Raw genomic sequence first — 15201 nt, 5'->3', positions numbered from 1 at the left:
CAGGGGGTCGGACTCGATCTATAGAGGTCCCTTCCGACCCTAACATCTATGAATCAACATCTATGAATAAGGCATAAACTATATAATACTGAAACTGAGATAATTTATATTGAAGAGACCATTCCATGGTTGGTATACAGTAAAATGTTGCTGCTTGATATGCAGTAAAATGTGAAAAGCAACCCAGATTCCAATTTTTAAGAGCCTAGAAGATTTTGGCACTTAAATGCCTGCCTGGTTGGATCCAGAGTGGTAAAGTAGATCCTTGAACAGGACTTATTTGACACTTACATTCCTAAGTTGCAAAAAGAAGTCCTGAAAGGACTAGCCAAGTGCCCTAAACACTAAGAGAACCAGATCTTCTTCTACTTCCTCTCCTTCTGGTCCCATGACTTTTGCATTCGTGGCTGCCAAGTGGCCATACTTCCAGAGCAGGAATGAAGAGTCCCTTCACCCAGACTATTCCATTGACTGATGTTTATAAGGAGTATGTGGATTTGAATCCTTTCCCAGGCTGAGGGGATCCATAATCTAGATTCCATACACTTCCTTGGCAAACACTGTAACTACTAGGTTTTTATACAAAAGACAGGTGCTGCTAATACATAAATCCTGCCCAGATAGGCATCCACCTTCAGAAGACCCCACACTGGGTCCCAAGTGGATGGGAATATGCCCTAACACAGGGGGGTCAGCAACATTTTTTGGCAAAGTGCTGAAAACACCTGCAACCTTAACTTGTAAGATGCTAGCATACCAGGGGGTAGATGGCAGGGGAACCTCAAGGAGCTTGATCCTTGTTGTGACAGCACAGCCCCGGCCCCTTCCCCACCATCCACCCTAAGGCACATGTCCAAGCACATTGCCTTCACATGCCATTCTCTAGCACCCCTGACCTAATGTGTAGCCCAGACACAGGCACTTAAGCTCTAAAAGGGGCAAGAGTTCAGACACATCCCAATACTTAGCATTTCTGAATTGGCTACCTTTAAACATCCCCTCCTTCAAAGATGCTCGATTCTCCCCACTGACTGTATTAGAAACCTAGGGATGTAACCCTCTCTTCTTTGAATCACCCTGCTACAGCCAGGTACCTCATTTTAAAGCATTTTTTTGCCCAAATTGTGGACATTGAGGGCAAAATCCAGACTGCCCACCCAAATGACTTTTGAAAATAAGACTGCCTCTCAGGCTCACGTAGATTCTTGGAAATTTGGCCCCACCTTTTGCTTCACAGTTATTTTGTGACTTTATCTACATATATCTTCTTGTAAATGGCTTGTAACGATACAGTAACACCCCAGCAACTTGATTTTAGTGTTTTAGCACTATTTGGATGAACACCACAATAAATTCCTAAACAATAAGAAGTTCTGCAGAACATTCTGCTTTCCCTGCAAATTGGTGTAAGAATGTTCATAATAAAAATCTGATTGCAAACAACTTGAGATAAGCAAGTACTGAATTTATGCAGCCAGGTATTTCAGGTTATAAATTCTGAGTCTCACTAAGGTAAAATCGGGGCAGAGTTTAAGGATATGCATATTTCCGTCATGGAAAACACAGTTACCTGTTTGTAAAGCTGTATCTCCAACCTATGCAAGCAGCACAAACAAAATGATAAATCCTAACAAGTTTTCTTGCTGTTGCAGCTTGCCAAGTCCACACAGCTCCATGTGATATTCATCCACAGGCCAAAGAGGGACTTTTTCCTTTGAACAGGCTTCCTTCCTTCCTGCTTTCCCATAAGTCAGTGCAAGCAGCTAGAACAGGGTAATACTAACAATCAAAACCACAGATCCATAATACAAATCAAGTGGTGCTTCACCTTGAAAAGTCCAGGAGACAAAGGCCCAATAAGTTCAATTTTTGCTGAGCATCTACTCTGTTTACATTAAATGTAAATGTAAATGCACCTCTGAAAAGCAAAGGCACAAAGCATACTGAGTCCTTTAGTTGTTTTCATCAACCAGAGTTACTTCATCTGTTTAACTAAAGTATCGGTGCTAACATTTCATTGTTCCCTATATTTATATGCACGCTGTCGAAGATGGAACCTAAGCGTTTGAAGAAGAATCTCCCCAGAATTCTAAAAAGTTTGAAAGCAGAGGACAGAGTGCTGATTGTGGGGACCACCACCCGACCCTTTGATGCTGACCTCAGACCCTTCTGCAAAGTGTATAAAAAAATCATACTGATTCCCAGGCCAGACTATGCTTCAAGATTTGGCAAGTATATTAAGTCACTATATAGCATTTTACTACTGACCGCTATCCAAATCCTTTATCATCACAACACGCTGTGTTCAATTCAATTAACACACTCTGTGCAGCTTGGCACCCGAGATTTCAGTTAACACAGTGGCAGATCACTTAAAAATCACAATGTCACAAAAATAAAGGAGAAAAAAAAATCTTTGTTCTGCTGTGACCATCCTTCATTTTATGTATTTATGTTTAAGTTACCTTGAATTTTGAACCTGGACTATTATTTTTATCTGTATGAATGAAGAGAACTCATCTGGGTGTTCATTTTTATTTCTAACAGGTTTTTTTAGCAGGAAGTGAAGTCTGAATTGCTGTTATTTCTACCTGGTTTTTCCATTAAAAAAAAGAAATACATTTTTAGAAGGTTGTGTTTCATCACTATCAAAATCTTTTTTGTGTTTACAGATCACCAAAAAATTACAAAACCTCAAGATTTTATATATCCAGCCTGTCAAATCTGACATCTTTGCTATGATTGACAGGTGCTTCATAACTACCATTAATTCACATCGTTAGTTATTTTTATTGTCTAGCATTTTTTTTAAATAGAAGGCTAAATTCTGCCACTGAAGTCAGCAGAGATGCATGAGAAAAAATTGGCTTACAAAGTCTAAGCTTCCAAGGCACACACGACAGATGCCGGAAAATATTTACAAATAACATTTACACTCTGTATTCAGTTAATGCATTTCTGCCATCTGGCCAACCTCCTTCCTGCAGGAGTGAAATAGAATATAAGTTTTAACAATGATTTGCCTGGAGTTCTGGTTTCTTGAAAGCTTAACAGGTTCTAGTTATTAATATAGATGTGCACATTTCTGCACTGTGGCTATCAATAGTTTTGTGGACAGAGTTCAAAATCCAAACCAGAGTCATATGTGGCAAGCAGACTTTTATAAAAGCCATCTCAAAGATGTGACTAGCACTAAAGCAAACTGCCAGTAATCCCCTCACCACCACCCATGAAAGAGACCTTTTCCCCCTTTGATACCATTAAATGGAAGTCAGCAGTTGAGACATCACTCATTGTAATGGATTCCTCATTTAAAAGAGAGAGAATTAGGGTGACAAGGCACTCAAAGTGGTGAGTTTTTCAGCTTTGGAAATCACTTTCCCATGGTTCATAAGAGCCCAGTGATTTTCATAGCCACAGAAGCCACTAAACTAATATGGATGACTGAGTTGAAGTTCAAAAACCAGGAACAACTTAATTTGTCAGTAAGTTCCCTTTGCCTTCAAAGATTTGCTGTGTTGGACTGGAATTGGGAAAAACAAAACAAAACAAAACTACACACCAAGATACTGGATCAAGACCCTCAGCCCAGAGAAATAAGCATGAACCTCTGAGTTGATTACAACTGCTACAACAGTCTTTCTTTATGCTGTTTCATCACTTTCATCTCTAGTCCCAATGGAAAACAGAATTAAGATAAACCTCCTCATTCCAAGCTGTGCTGCAATTACAATTATATCAAGGCACGCATTTACACAATGATTGTGCCCTAAATAAAATAGGCAGCATTACAGTTTATGTTTATCTTATTACTAAATTGTTCTATGGTCCTATGAAGTCCAGCATTGAAGAAAATAGTCAAAACAGTTTGATGCTGCCTTTCCAGGGAACATACAGGCAAATACAGATTTTATCTGTATCAAGAAGAGAGTGTTTTGTAATTCCATCCTACACTATAGTTTTTGTAGGAGAAAGGGGACATGGACTCTATGTAGAACTATAATGTGTTGCAATATTCTGGACACCTAACAAATTAACAATAGAAGCTTCCCTTAAGTTAGGAGAGTGAGGGCATGGCTTGGAAATTGAAAAGGAAGAAAAAACAAAACCCCACGCACATCTAAACCAGCAGGACTGACCCACTATTTTATGGGTTTTATTCATCGTGAATTTGGAAATCAAAAGGAGAGTTCCTACCACAGTTTATTAAATCTTCAATATTAGCAAACAAAGATTTCACTCCATCTGAAATCGTCACCTCAAAGGAGGGCCCCCGCACTACACAACCCTGACATACAAAATAAATGTTCAACTGCTTTATGCATCAATTTCTCTATTATGAATCAGTGATTTAGCCAATAGTTATTGAGCTTAGTTATAAATCAAGTTGGAGATCACCGTTTGCCAGAATGAAAAATGTGATACAAAGCTGTCAATGATTATGAGTACAAGTCCATAACATATACATAACAATAGAAGAACAGGGAAAGCAGATTATCTCTGTTACATGAAGGCTATTACTAGATGCAGCAACAGTCCTCTAATTGTAACTTTCTCCTTTGCATGTCATCATGTACTGTGTCTTCAAACCCCAATTACTCAGATGACATAAACTACACTATCGTATTAAGGAATAATTTCAAATCTCATAATTTTTCAGATGAGGGAAAATATTAGAAAAGATTTTAGAGATACATAAGAATATAAGAAATGCATGGGATGTATGATAAAGATTTTAATCAGCATGTCTTTGAGATGTTTGCATTCATTTACAAAGGATGAAGCTACAAATAAGTAATTCTTGCCAGTCTTATCTTCTGTTGCATCCATAAAGTACTAAGTACTTTCCAAACAACAAAAGTGGGCACAAGTTAGGAGACAGATGCGAGATAAATGCACTTTAGAATATATAAAGATAGGTTCTGTTCTCAAAAACTTACATCTTTTTAAATGTGCCAGTCTTTGAGAATCAGGGCCAGATGTGTAGCAGGACAGGTCCATGCCAGGGGCATCCATGACTCACAAGGTAGCACTGGCTTCCACCTCAACACTGGCTTCCACCACAGTGCTAGCTATTTCTCCATCTCCCCCACCCCGCAGTTACGCTACTAACAACAGCCTTAGACATCTAATCAAAGTAGCAAGTCTTACAACTAAACTGACATCACTACTCAGCACCCCTGAAAAAACAATCAAACTATTGCATGTATCCATGTTATAACACATTATAAGCTATATTGTTCCATGTGTACAGTGTGCCTACACTCACAAATCAGATCAGATTTTGCTGATTCTGATAGTTCATGGTTTTCTTCTCTCTCCCACAACTTGAAGCTCAAAAGCTAAGTATAGATAGTCAAAAAACCAAGGCTGAATCAGTTAAATCATTGCAGGTTAATCTAAGCTATGCAGATTTAACTGATAAGCAAGTGAACAGACATTCACTTTTGATTTCAGAAATGCAGCCACGTGCCTGCAGTAGCCCAGGCTAGAAGCCAGGGAGCACTAAAGCGTACCTCCTTGCTCAGTTGGAGTAGGTAGTTTAGGCTAAGGATAGCCCACCCACCCTGCAAGTGAGGGAGCTTGCAAACATCCTGGGATGCTGGGGGACTGAGTTAACATGAATCTGGAGGGGAGATGGAAAAGAGGTTCAATAAACTAAGTCTGATTTATCCAGGTTTATCTTAACCCAGTTTTGGCCATTTTGAGAGCAATTTATGTGCACTGAACTTCTGTTGTGTTACAGATTTAAACCAGTTTTTGATCACTTATACTTTTGTGTAATTTCTGTCCTTAGCCAATGTGATTAGTCAAGGCATCTATACTGGTTCTCTTGTTCTTAAATGCATGTTTTTGGGTTTCTCTTTCCTCTCCTGTTGGCGATGAAGCCTTATGGAAACACATCATTCTGCAGAATGGAGGCTCTCTGTCCAAATCACCAACCATTAGTTGCCTGGCAAAAATGTCTGATGGTTTCACCCAGGGACACATTATCTATGCAGCGCAAACTATCCTCAGCGAACGACGCATCAGGCAGTTGAACAGAAAACCACTAACAGCTGTTGAGCTCATGGGTGCCCTGGCCAGGCAGGACCCAGTATACAAAGAGGAAGAAGATATGTTCAAGGTGAAATTAAGATCCATATTAACAATGTCTCTTTCCATGTTGTCACCCAAGCACATTTGAGGTTTTTGCTTGATAATAGAGAGAATTCAGCTTTGTGTCTTCCAAAACTCTTGCTATTTATTAATGATAACATTCTACTATTTTCGGAGGAGGGTGGGGGAAGGAGATCAAGAACGTTCTCTGAAAAATGGTTTGTTTTTCCTACTTAGTCTACTGGGGAAGAAAAAATATTTCTGCACCAGAAAATTTCACTAAGTAAATGAATTTGTAGGGTACACAGACTCCCCCTTCATACACATCAAATACACATGGATCACTTGCAACATTCTGCAACAGAATTCTCTTTCTGTAGACCAAGATTATATAGTTACACAGAGATTAAGTCTTCTTTCACTCAGTGCATCTACACATGTGCTTTACTGTGGAGTTGACTAATTAGCTCTACAGTAAAGTGTCACAGTCTACACATGCACCGGTATTAGAGCCCAGTAAATTAATTAACTCTGCTATAAAATAGTACCATCAGGGACACTATTATCCTATGGCAGCGTAAGTTACTCCACCAAAATGCATATGTAGACAGTGACACGGCTGGCTGGGGCATGAGAGTGCTAAAGTGTGGAGGCTGCCTGCCACCTAGCCCCACACTTTAGTACCCTCGTGCTCCAGCTAGCCAGGGCACCCAGAGCCTGGGGCTGCTCCACCTCGGCTCAAAGTGCTGCAGTTCTGGGTATACGTGCAGACACTGTGCCAAAGATCAGCTGACTCCAGTGCAAAATTCACCAGAGTTTATTTCTGCACATAAACTACACGTGTAGATGCACCCACTGAGTTACTTTCTGCTTTCTTGGCAGCTATAGTTTACCAAAACACGTGTCCATACTAAACTTACAACAGTGACTGCAGTAGAAATATCGAAGCCAGCTTTAAACTAGCTGGTTCAGATTCCAGTCATCAAGCACTTGGCAAGATAAGGTACTTATACTACAGCCCACAGCAGAGCACTAGGGCTAGGTACAAACTTTCAAAAAGCCCATGGCAGAACTGATCTAAGGTATGTAGTTTTCTGTAAGCTGCATAGTTTAGATAACTAGTGAATAGAAAACACATTCACCCTTTAGTGAGGGGTCCAAATCTTAGACTGGGTTCCACCACTGTTAAACCAATCTATGTGTGCTGAACTTCTGTAATGGGTGTAGACTGGTTTTGTGTGCCGAACTTCTGTTCTGTTATGGGTATAGATTGTTTTCCAATCACTTATACCTGTAAAAGTGTAATGTCTGTACCTGGCATAGAGCTTATCTGGTGCTGCAGGAAAAAAAAAACCTCTCTCGATAGTCTGAAGGGGATTTGGTTCATCTATGTTTGTTTTAAATATTAATTTAGAACCCTAATATGGTTCTTTTTTATTCCTCTCACAACAAAAAGCACATAATTTCTAGCAACCTGAACACACAAAAATGAGTCACTCATCACCTGACAGATAGCTCAGATGAGATTTGGAATCTGTCTAGACCTTCATCTCTTAGTGTTAAAATCATCCTGGTGAATGTACTCCCCCACCTCCTGATGAATGTATTCCCATCTCTATTCAGAGACATTTGGTTTTCTGAATGTGGTGAAGTGGGACACCCTGATTAACCACAGTGCTAGTTGCCCCACTTGCCTTCAGGCACACGCCCCACCTGACTCATCTGCCATACCTTGTTATTAATTAATCAATCTTAATTCGGCGGGAGGCTGCCCATTTACTGCCCCGATGCCAGGGGAGCTATCTGCAGCAGGGAGCACTATCTGTGGCTCCGAACCTACCCTACACCGCAGCCCATGCCTCGCAGATGGCATCCAGATGACAATATGCTCCCAGTCTATGGCCGGAGCAAGCTTAGGCCACGCCATCAGGCCTCAGTCTCACGCATTGACCTGAAACAAAATATTTAGTTTGATTTCCTTCCCTCCCTTCCCCCCCATTTCCCCTGGTGGAAAATTTCAGCCCTATGTCTTTCACCAGGGGAAAACTGATTTCAATGAAACTCCCTTTTCTGACCATGAAATAATTAGGTCAAACTTGTTGTTGTTTTTTTTTTTAAATCTGCTTCAGTACCGGGCATGGTCCATTGTCCTTCATAGGCTAAACTAGGGGCACAGTAGGAGGGAAATAGGGTATAGAGAGCACTCCCTGCCTTTCATAGCCCCTCCTTAGTGCTTCAGCTTTCAAAGCGGGCTGTGAGGGAGCATGTTTGCAGTACCAAGAGCATATCGTGCAGTTCTGAATTACCATGTTATTCCATGGGCCAAGAGCAGGGCCAGCCTTAGACCGCGGCAGAGGGATTGTCGCCCGCCCGGCCCCCCCCCCACCTCTAGCCGCTGTTCAGGAGGAGCTAGGCAGGGCAGGGCAGCATGGGTGGCAGCAGCAATGCCTGCCTGCCTGCCTGCCCAGCACACTGCCCACCTCTCACTCGGACCTCACACACTCCACCCTCTCTCACAGGGTCTCTTTCATCCGTTGACAACTTATTCTGCCTTGCTCCCTCTTGGAGCAAGCCCCTTAGGCCATAGGTTTAGCTAGTCCATCCCTTGGTTGGCAAATGTACCGTCTTTTGGGCCTCTCCTGCGACCCTCACCAGGGTAGTGGCCAGCCAATTCCCCAACCAGGCCTAAGCTTACTCTGGCCCCTTCTGGGGGCAACTCACTACATGTAGACACACTGGGTGCTCTGCCCTCTGGTTCTTCTTCCCCCGCACTGGGGTCCTTATCTCTGCCCCCTCACTGGGGCTACCCCTCACCAGGGCATTCATATCCATCACCATGACTGGTGCTCCAGGGTCTCACAGGGGACTCTCACTCCCTGCCTGGAGCAACATGTCAGTGTGCTATGTTCTACTCCCCCTCACTCGGGGCTCCACACCGCCCCCTTCACTCAGGGCTACCCCCTCACTGGGGTCCTCATTTCTGCCTCCCTCAGTGGGGTTCTACACCGCCCCCTCACTTGGGGCCATGGGGCTTTGCTCCCCGGTGGGCTCAGCTGTGCCTGGCCCTCACTCTCCCTCCTCAGGGTCTCACACCCCACAGGGCTCAGGTGGCCTTAGCCGTACCTGGCCCCCACTCTCCCTCCTCGGGGTCTTGTACCCCCACAGGGCTCAGGTGGCCTTAGCTGTGCCCGGCCTCCACTCTCCCTCCTCGGGGTCTCTCGGTGTCTTGCACCCCACAGGACTCAGGTGGTCTCAGCCGTGCCTGGCCCCCAACTACCTCTGGTGTCACCTGACCCACCCGAGGGTGGGACCTGGGGGTTAAGGCACCCCAACTCGCCTTTCACCAGGGTGGTAACTGGCCTGGCATTTCCTGGGGGCTCCTGCACCACTCCCGGCAGGGTGCTGTTTTAGGTCATGCCCAGGACCAGGAGCCTCCCAACCATCCCCCACAGTTCCTCCCTTTCCTCCAGGATGTTATGGAGCCTCATAGCCAGGCAATGTTGCTGCCTTGCCAGCCAGCAGGAAATTAAGCTATTTATATAGGCAGTCACAGATCTAAAATGGCTGCCTCAATCAAGCACCTGCTGGCTGCTTGGTTCTGGTCTTAAAGTGGCAGGCACCCACAGTGCCCTGCCACACATCTTCCCCTTTAAATGGTACCTTTAAAGGGGAAGGTTTCCCCAGCTGCTGCTCCAAAGCAGCCTCCCCTCGGAGCCTGTGAGAACCTTCAAGTGGCGAGCACCCCAAAAGGTGCTCCGCCACACTGAACATGGCCAACATTTGTGTAATTTGGCAAATCATTCTTTTTGATCACACTTGCCATCCAGTTAAGCATCTCACCTCAGATAACAATAGCTGAGTGTTATAGCATAGAAAAAAAATCATAATTCTTAACTTCAAGTAGTAATCCACTTGTGCCTTCAAGTGTGAGGCCTGGTCTTTGTTGTAACTTTTAATTGAATGGGTAAAATGGCAAACGTTAATTCTATTAGCGTAAGTATACATGCTTTGTACAACAGAAAGTACAATGATAAAACTTAATTTTGAAGCTCACTAAAATATAGTTTCTTCAACATCCTGTGGCAATTATTTATTTGCTTTAATTACTTCCTTAAAATATATATCTTTTTACCGGTTTTAAAATTTGTTTCCATTAAATGTGACATACTTTAGCCACAATCCTGGTATTATGGGTTAGTGGAAAGAATTGTCAAGAAAGCCTTCAATGTTAATTAAGTCACGTCTTTTAATCTCTTTGCATATGAGGTCCATTTCCCCTAAGCTCCTAATCATTTTCATTGCTCTCTGCTGGACCTTCTTTGTTGCTCTGCTTTGTCCTTTTTGAAGTGAAATGGCTAAAACTTAAAGCAGTATTCAAAATGAGGATTAGTACTGTGAAAAATCTTTTATTTCAATTCACTCTGAATACTCATCTCATTTGACCTTTATTATTCTGCCACTGTTCCCAAAACAAATATAAAGAATGCAAACATTATCATAATATGATTTCTTAAAATTAATTTTCTCAAAATGTCTGCTTTAAATATGTAAACACAGGAGACATCTACCTGTGCACTTTACTGTGGAGTTGACTTATTAGCTCCACTGTAAAGTGTCACCATCTACACGTGCGGCACTATTGGGCAGGAGTAAACTAATGCCACCATAGAATAGAACTGCCCGACACAAGTACTGTCCTAGGGTGGAGCTATTTAGTGCACAGCAACGCACACATAGATAGTGACTGGGGCTGGCTGGGACAAGTGTGCTACAGTGCAGGGGCTGCCTGCCAGCTAGCCCCGCACTGTGGTGCCCTCATGCCCCAGCCAACCCCTCTGCAGCACTTTGAGCAGGGTGGAGCAGCCCCAGACTCTTAGGCTCACCCTCTGCCAGCCAGGGCTGCACCGCCCAGGGCCATCCCTAAGTGGGGGCAAATCAGGGCAACCACTCCGGGCCCCACGCTTTGGGGGGCCCTGTGGAGCCCGGCGGAGCAGCAGCGGTGTGGAGCTGGTCAGAGTCACCCCTCCCCCATGCCTGCCACCGCCGCTGCCACCAATGGCGGTGGCAGCTTCTTCAGATCCAGGGCCCGTGGGATCAGAGTGGGGGCAGGGCCCCGCATGGGCTGATTTGCCCTAGGCCCCACACCCTGCTTGGGTCACCTCTGGCACCACCCCAACTGCTCAACATGCTGTGGTCCTGGATGCACATGTGAGCCCAGGAGCAATAAACTCTGGCACAAACTGCACCAGAGTTCATTCGGCCACACTAATTGGACATGTAGATGCACCCACAAATACTTAAACAGAGACATATAGGTAGCTATATCCAACCAGTCCAGCATCCTGCCCCTGACAGTGGTCATTTCAAAATCTGTCAGAAAAGGGTACAAGAAAGCCCTTACTGAAATAGCTCTGAAATAGCATACCTCATACATAGTTTTTCCTAGCTCCAGGCAGTTATTTATTATCTTATGTCCCAAAACTGGAGTGTTTCAATCCCTGATAGACTGTTACCCTAACTGTGGATATTGTTGTTCATAAGAATATCTAATCTTTTTTTATTCTTGCTAAGACCATGCTGTCAGTAATTTCATAAAGCATTTCCACCTGTTCAAGGAATCTCTGGAGAAGGTATCGTGCTACACACAGTTTAAAATAGTTTAATTAATTTAATGAAAATTAATTTAAATTAATCGAAAATACACAAAAGGTAGTAAAAAGTGAACCAGATATTGCAAATCATATAAAGCAAGGCCTTTGTTGCCAATGCATAGAGGGGGCTGTGGAACCTGCCATGTTGTTTCATTACTTTTCAGAAATTCTGCAGGCTTCAAGAGCTCAAGGTTTTTGAGACGTAGCTTTCAGTCTCCCAAAGGTATTCAAGTACAGTGTATGTGCATTGCATGCCCACAAGATATGTCAGAATCTAATTATTCAGATCACTTAGGTTTGGATAAGTCCTGAATTAGTGCAAGATGAAGTTTAAGGAGATGGAATCAGATAAGCATGTTGGACGATGATATTTCCTGTATACCAGGGATTCTAGGCCAGAGTCAGTCGTACCTGTTGAGCATCTGCTTGGACATTTTGCACCTGCTATATTTCCTTTACCTTTTTAAGGCATTTTAATCCATAAGGCCCTACAGGTTCTAATCAGATGAACACCTTTGGGAGCAGTGAGTTCCCTGGGAGATGAGTAATATGCTCTGTGGCTGGGAAAAAGAAAGTAGCTAAGAGCAGCAATTCCTCAAATTCACTGGTCTTACTTCTCCCAGCCAGAAGGTCTTGATAGTTTTCCCTACTGCTTGTTCCTGTCCCATACTGGGAAGTGAGACAAGGCAAGCTTCTTTTAGCAGCCATATCAAGCACAACTTACAGGAAGTTACTCTATGCTTACAGGCAGTACTTGAGTTAACAACAGATGGGAAGAGAGCCTTGTGGACAAGTGTGCAGTTGGTGTGCAATTGATAAGGAAAGAACAGGAATGAAGAAGGTGCAGATGTAATTCGAAAAAAGACCAGAGTGCAAGACAAAAGAGACGAGCGCTTTGGTGGAGGTTCTAAAGTGAAAAACAAACGGAGACATCAAAATCCAGCTCTTTCAGATTGAAGGAGAGAGAGGCAAATTCATTCCTGGTGTAATGTGAAAGATGGGAATGGCCAGTCTTTGCAAAAATAAAAGCACCTTATTATGGACAACAATATGTAGTAACATTTTGGTCCCTAGTCCAGCCTTCAATATTGTGAGTACCATTTGGGAAAAGGCCATTTAATCCACATCACCAATTTTAGAACATCCCCAACTCAACCATTTAAATTATTTTAACAGAGCCTAGTGAGGCCTTGCTAACATTACAGCCTGAGAGCCTGGCAGATTTGCAAAGCAACTAAAACAAAGCCATTTACAAGTCACAGGACTATGAACAAGCATCTGAAACCAATAAACAGCTTTTTAATGATTGTTTTACTCTCCCAGTGAAATTAAAAGCAAATGAACAGATCTGTAGAACAACCAAAAATTATACTCCTTATAATGCCAAGTTTCAGGCCAGAGGGAGTTTTGACAAGCACTATACGCCCCTGGAAATAGGGTTGATCATAGAAGTTCTAACATTCCTATAACTATAGCAACACAAATGGCACAGCTATGTATTCATGTTAATGAGGGACCCTTCAAGCAGACAGTTGCTGCACTTGTTATAACAGTGTTCTTAGGAGATCTAAGGATTTCATTTCTGCTTCTCCACAAGCCAAGCAGGATTTTAAGATTCTGCAAGAAATACTCCATTCATTGTACAGGAAAAAACACCTTATATGGTCCCATGCTTTATTTTTTTGTTATCCAGGCTTGGTATGCCAAGACACCCTTGGGAAAAGCACGAGCCAAAGCACTAATGGAAGGTGAGGAACCAGGAAAGGCAAAAGGAAAAGGAAAGGATAAAGGAAAAAAGAAAGGAGAAAAGAAAGGAAAAAAGAAGTGATTTCCTAGATGAGACTCCTCAAAGAACACATCGACAATCACCAATCCATGTTTCTAAGGAGGAGGTTAAAAAGAGAAAAGAGGTGAAACCAAATCCCAAGTGTGTGTGTGACTTCACCGAAGAATTTCTAAATGTATTCCAGAGAAAAAGTTACAGTATGAAATAACACACCAGTGTGACTTTTAACTCTCAGGATAAAGAGTTAATGACCACTGAATTTCTCAAGCATCACTGATTTTAACAGGTTAGGGTTTTTGTTTTTTTAATTACTTAAAACTGTATCAGTCCATCAATATTTAGTCAAAACTCCTCATTTATTTCAATGAGGAATTCTGTTTAAAAATTGATGTCACATTAAAGTTCTTCAATTATTTTAACAAACTGTATACTTTCTAAAACTAACCCCTTTACATACTTGTGTGTCTAATATATTATAATTCCCAATAAACCAGTTAAAACTGTAAGAGCTCCATCTCTAATCTTTGTCTGACCAGGGGCTATTACAAGGCTCTTAATGCAGCCTACTCTCAGACTGAGCAACATTAGTTACAGAGTTTTTGGTTGTAGCCGTGTTGATCTAAGGACATAGGCAGGCAAAGTTCTTTGGGTAGATGTAATATCTTTTATTAGACAAACTGAGTCATTAGAAAAAAAGTTCTTTGCAAGCTTTTGGGCACAAGCACCATTCTTTAGGCATAGGGAACCTCTGCTGTGGTTCATTCCTTGGAGACCTCAGAACAGCAGAGGCTCGCTATGCCTGAAGAAGGGTGCTTGACCCCAAATGCTTGCAAAGAACTTTTTTTCCCAACTACTCAGTTGGTCTAATAAAAGATAGCACATCTACCCAAAGATCCTTGCCATTAGGTCACAAAGCATTTCTTTTCACATGAGGACCAATAGCACTTTGCCTTTCCACAAGTACCACATGTACAAAAATTCATACATCTGAACGCGAGTAAAAAACAAGCAAACAAAAGAATCAAAGCAGGAAGTTCACCTTGATAGTATTTATTTGAGTGTTTTGGAAATACCATTTTGTGATACTGACTAGATCAAACCACATGGCTGAAAAGTTGAGTTGCTAACACTCCAGGTTGCTGAACAGAATATAGGGTGTCTGGGGATTTTATTTTCCATGCTTCTGGGATTTGCTCATTGCTTCATAGGGCTGGGAAGGAATTTTTTTCCTGCCTGTTGCTACTGGTGTCAAGGGGCAGGTGGAAGGAAAGGGCAGGGTTCACCTTCCTCAGAAGTATTGGGCACTGGCTGCAGTCAAGGCTGGGGATTTTTACTGGGGTGTGTCAGCGTTCTTGCTGGGATTAAAACTCAAAGGTTCCTCATTAGAGGGTCTTGCCCCTCTGCTCAGGGTCAGACTTATTGCCACCTTTGGGTTCAAGAGGGAATTTTATCCCATGGTCAGATTACTGGATTTTGTGGGAGTTGCCTTCCTCTGTAGCTAGGGGCATGGCCTAGAAAAAAACATTAAAGAACTGAAAATTGGGATAACTACATCATGTTTAAGCGAACACAGCTGTTGAGGATCAAGGGGGAGGGAGGTCACAGGTACAACAGGTGTATTCCTAAATTCCTACATACTGTAGTAATTATGACCACAAATATCAA

General features: G+C 42.6%; 1 protein-coding gene across 5 annotated transcripts in view; it reads left to right on the top strand.

Annotated features, from left to right (window-relative positions):
* Positions 1–14014, top strand: part of IQCA1 (IQ motif containing with AAA domain 1) — a 210441-nt gene extending 196427 nt beyond the window's left edge. For all 5 annotated transcript variants that reach the window (XM_006032340.2, XM_025214087.1, XM_025214088.1 and 2 more), the window contains 3 exons: positions 2051–2228; positions 5889–6127; positions 13444–14014. In XM_006032340.2, the coding sequence (XP_006032402.1) occupies positions 2051–2228; positions 5889–6127; positions 13444–13578 (552 nt within the window). In that variant the 3' untranslated portion in view covers positions 13579–14014. The remainder of the gene's footprint in view (positions 1–2050; positions 2229–5888; positions 6128–13443) is intronic.
* The last annotated feature ends 1187 nt before the right edge of the window (positions 14015–15201 follow it).

Source organism: Alligator sinensis, unplaced genomic scaffold, assembly GCF_000455745.1.
Source record: "Alligator sinensis unplaced genomic scaffold, ASM45574v1 scaffold205_2, whole genome shotgun sequence".
NCBI classification, from domain to species: domain Eukaryota; kingdom Metazoa; phylum Chordata; order Crocodylia; family Alligatoridae; genus Alligator; species Alligator sinensis.
Note: the sequence above shows the minus strand (reverse complement) of the source record. Positions and strands in the feature narration are given on the sequence as shown.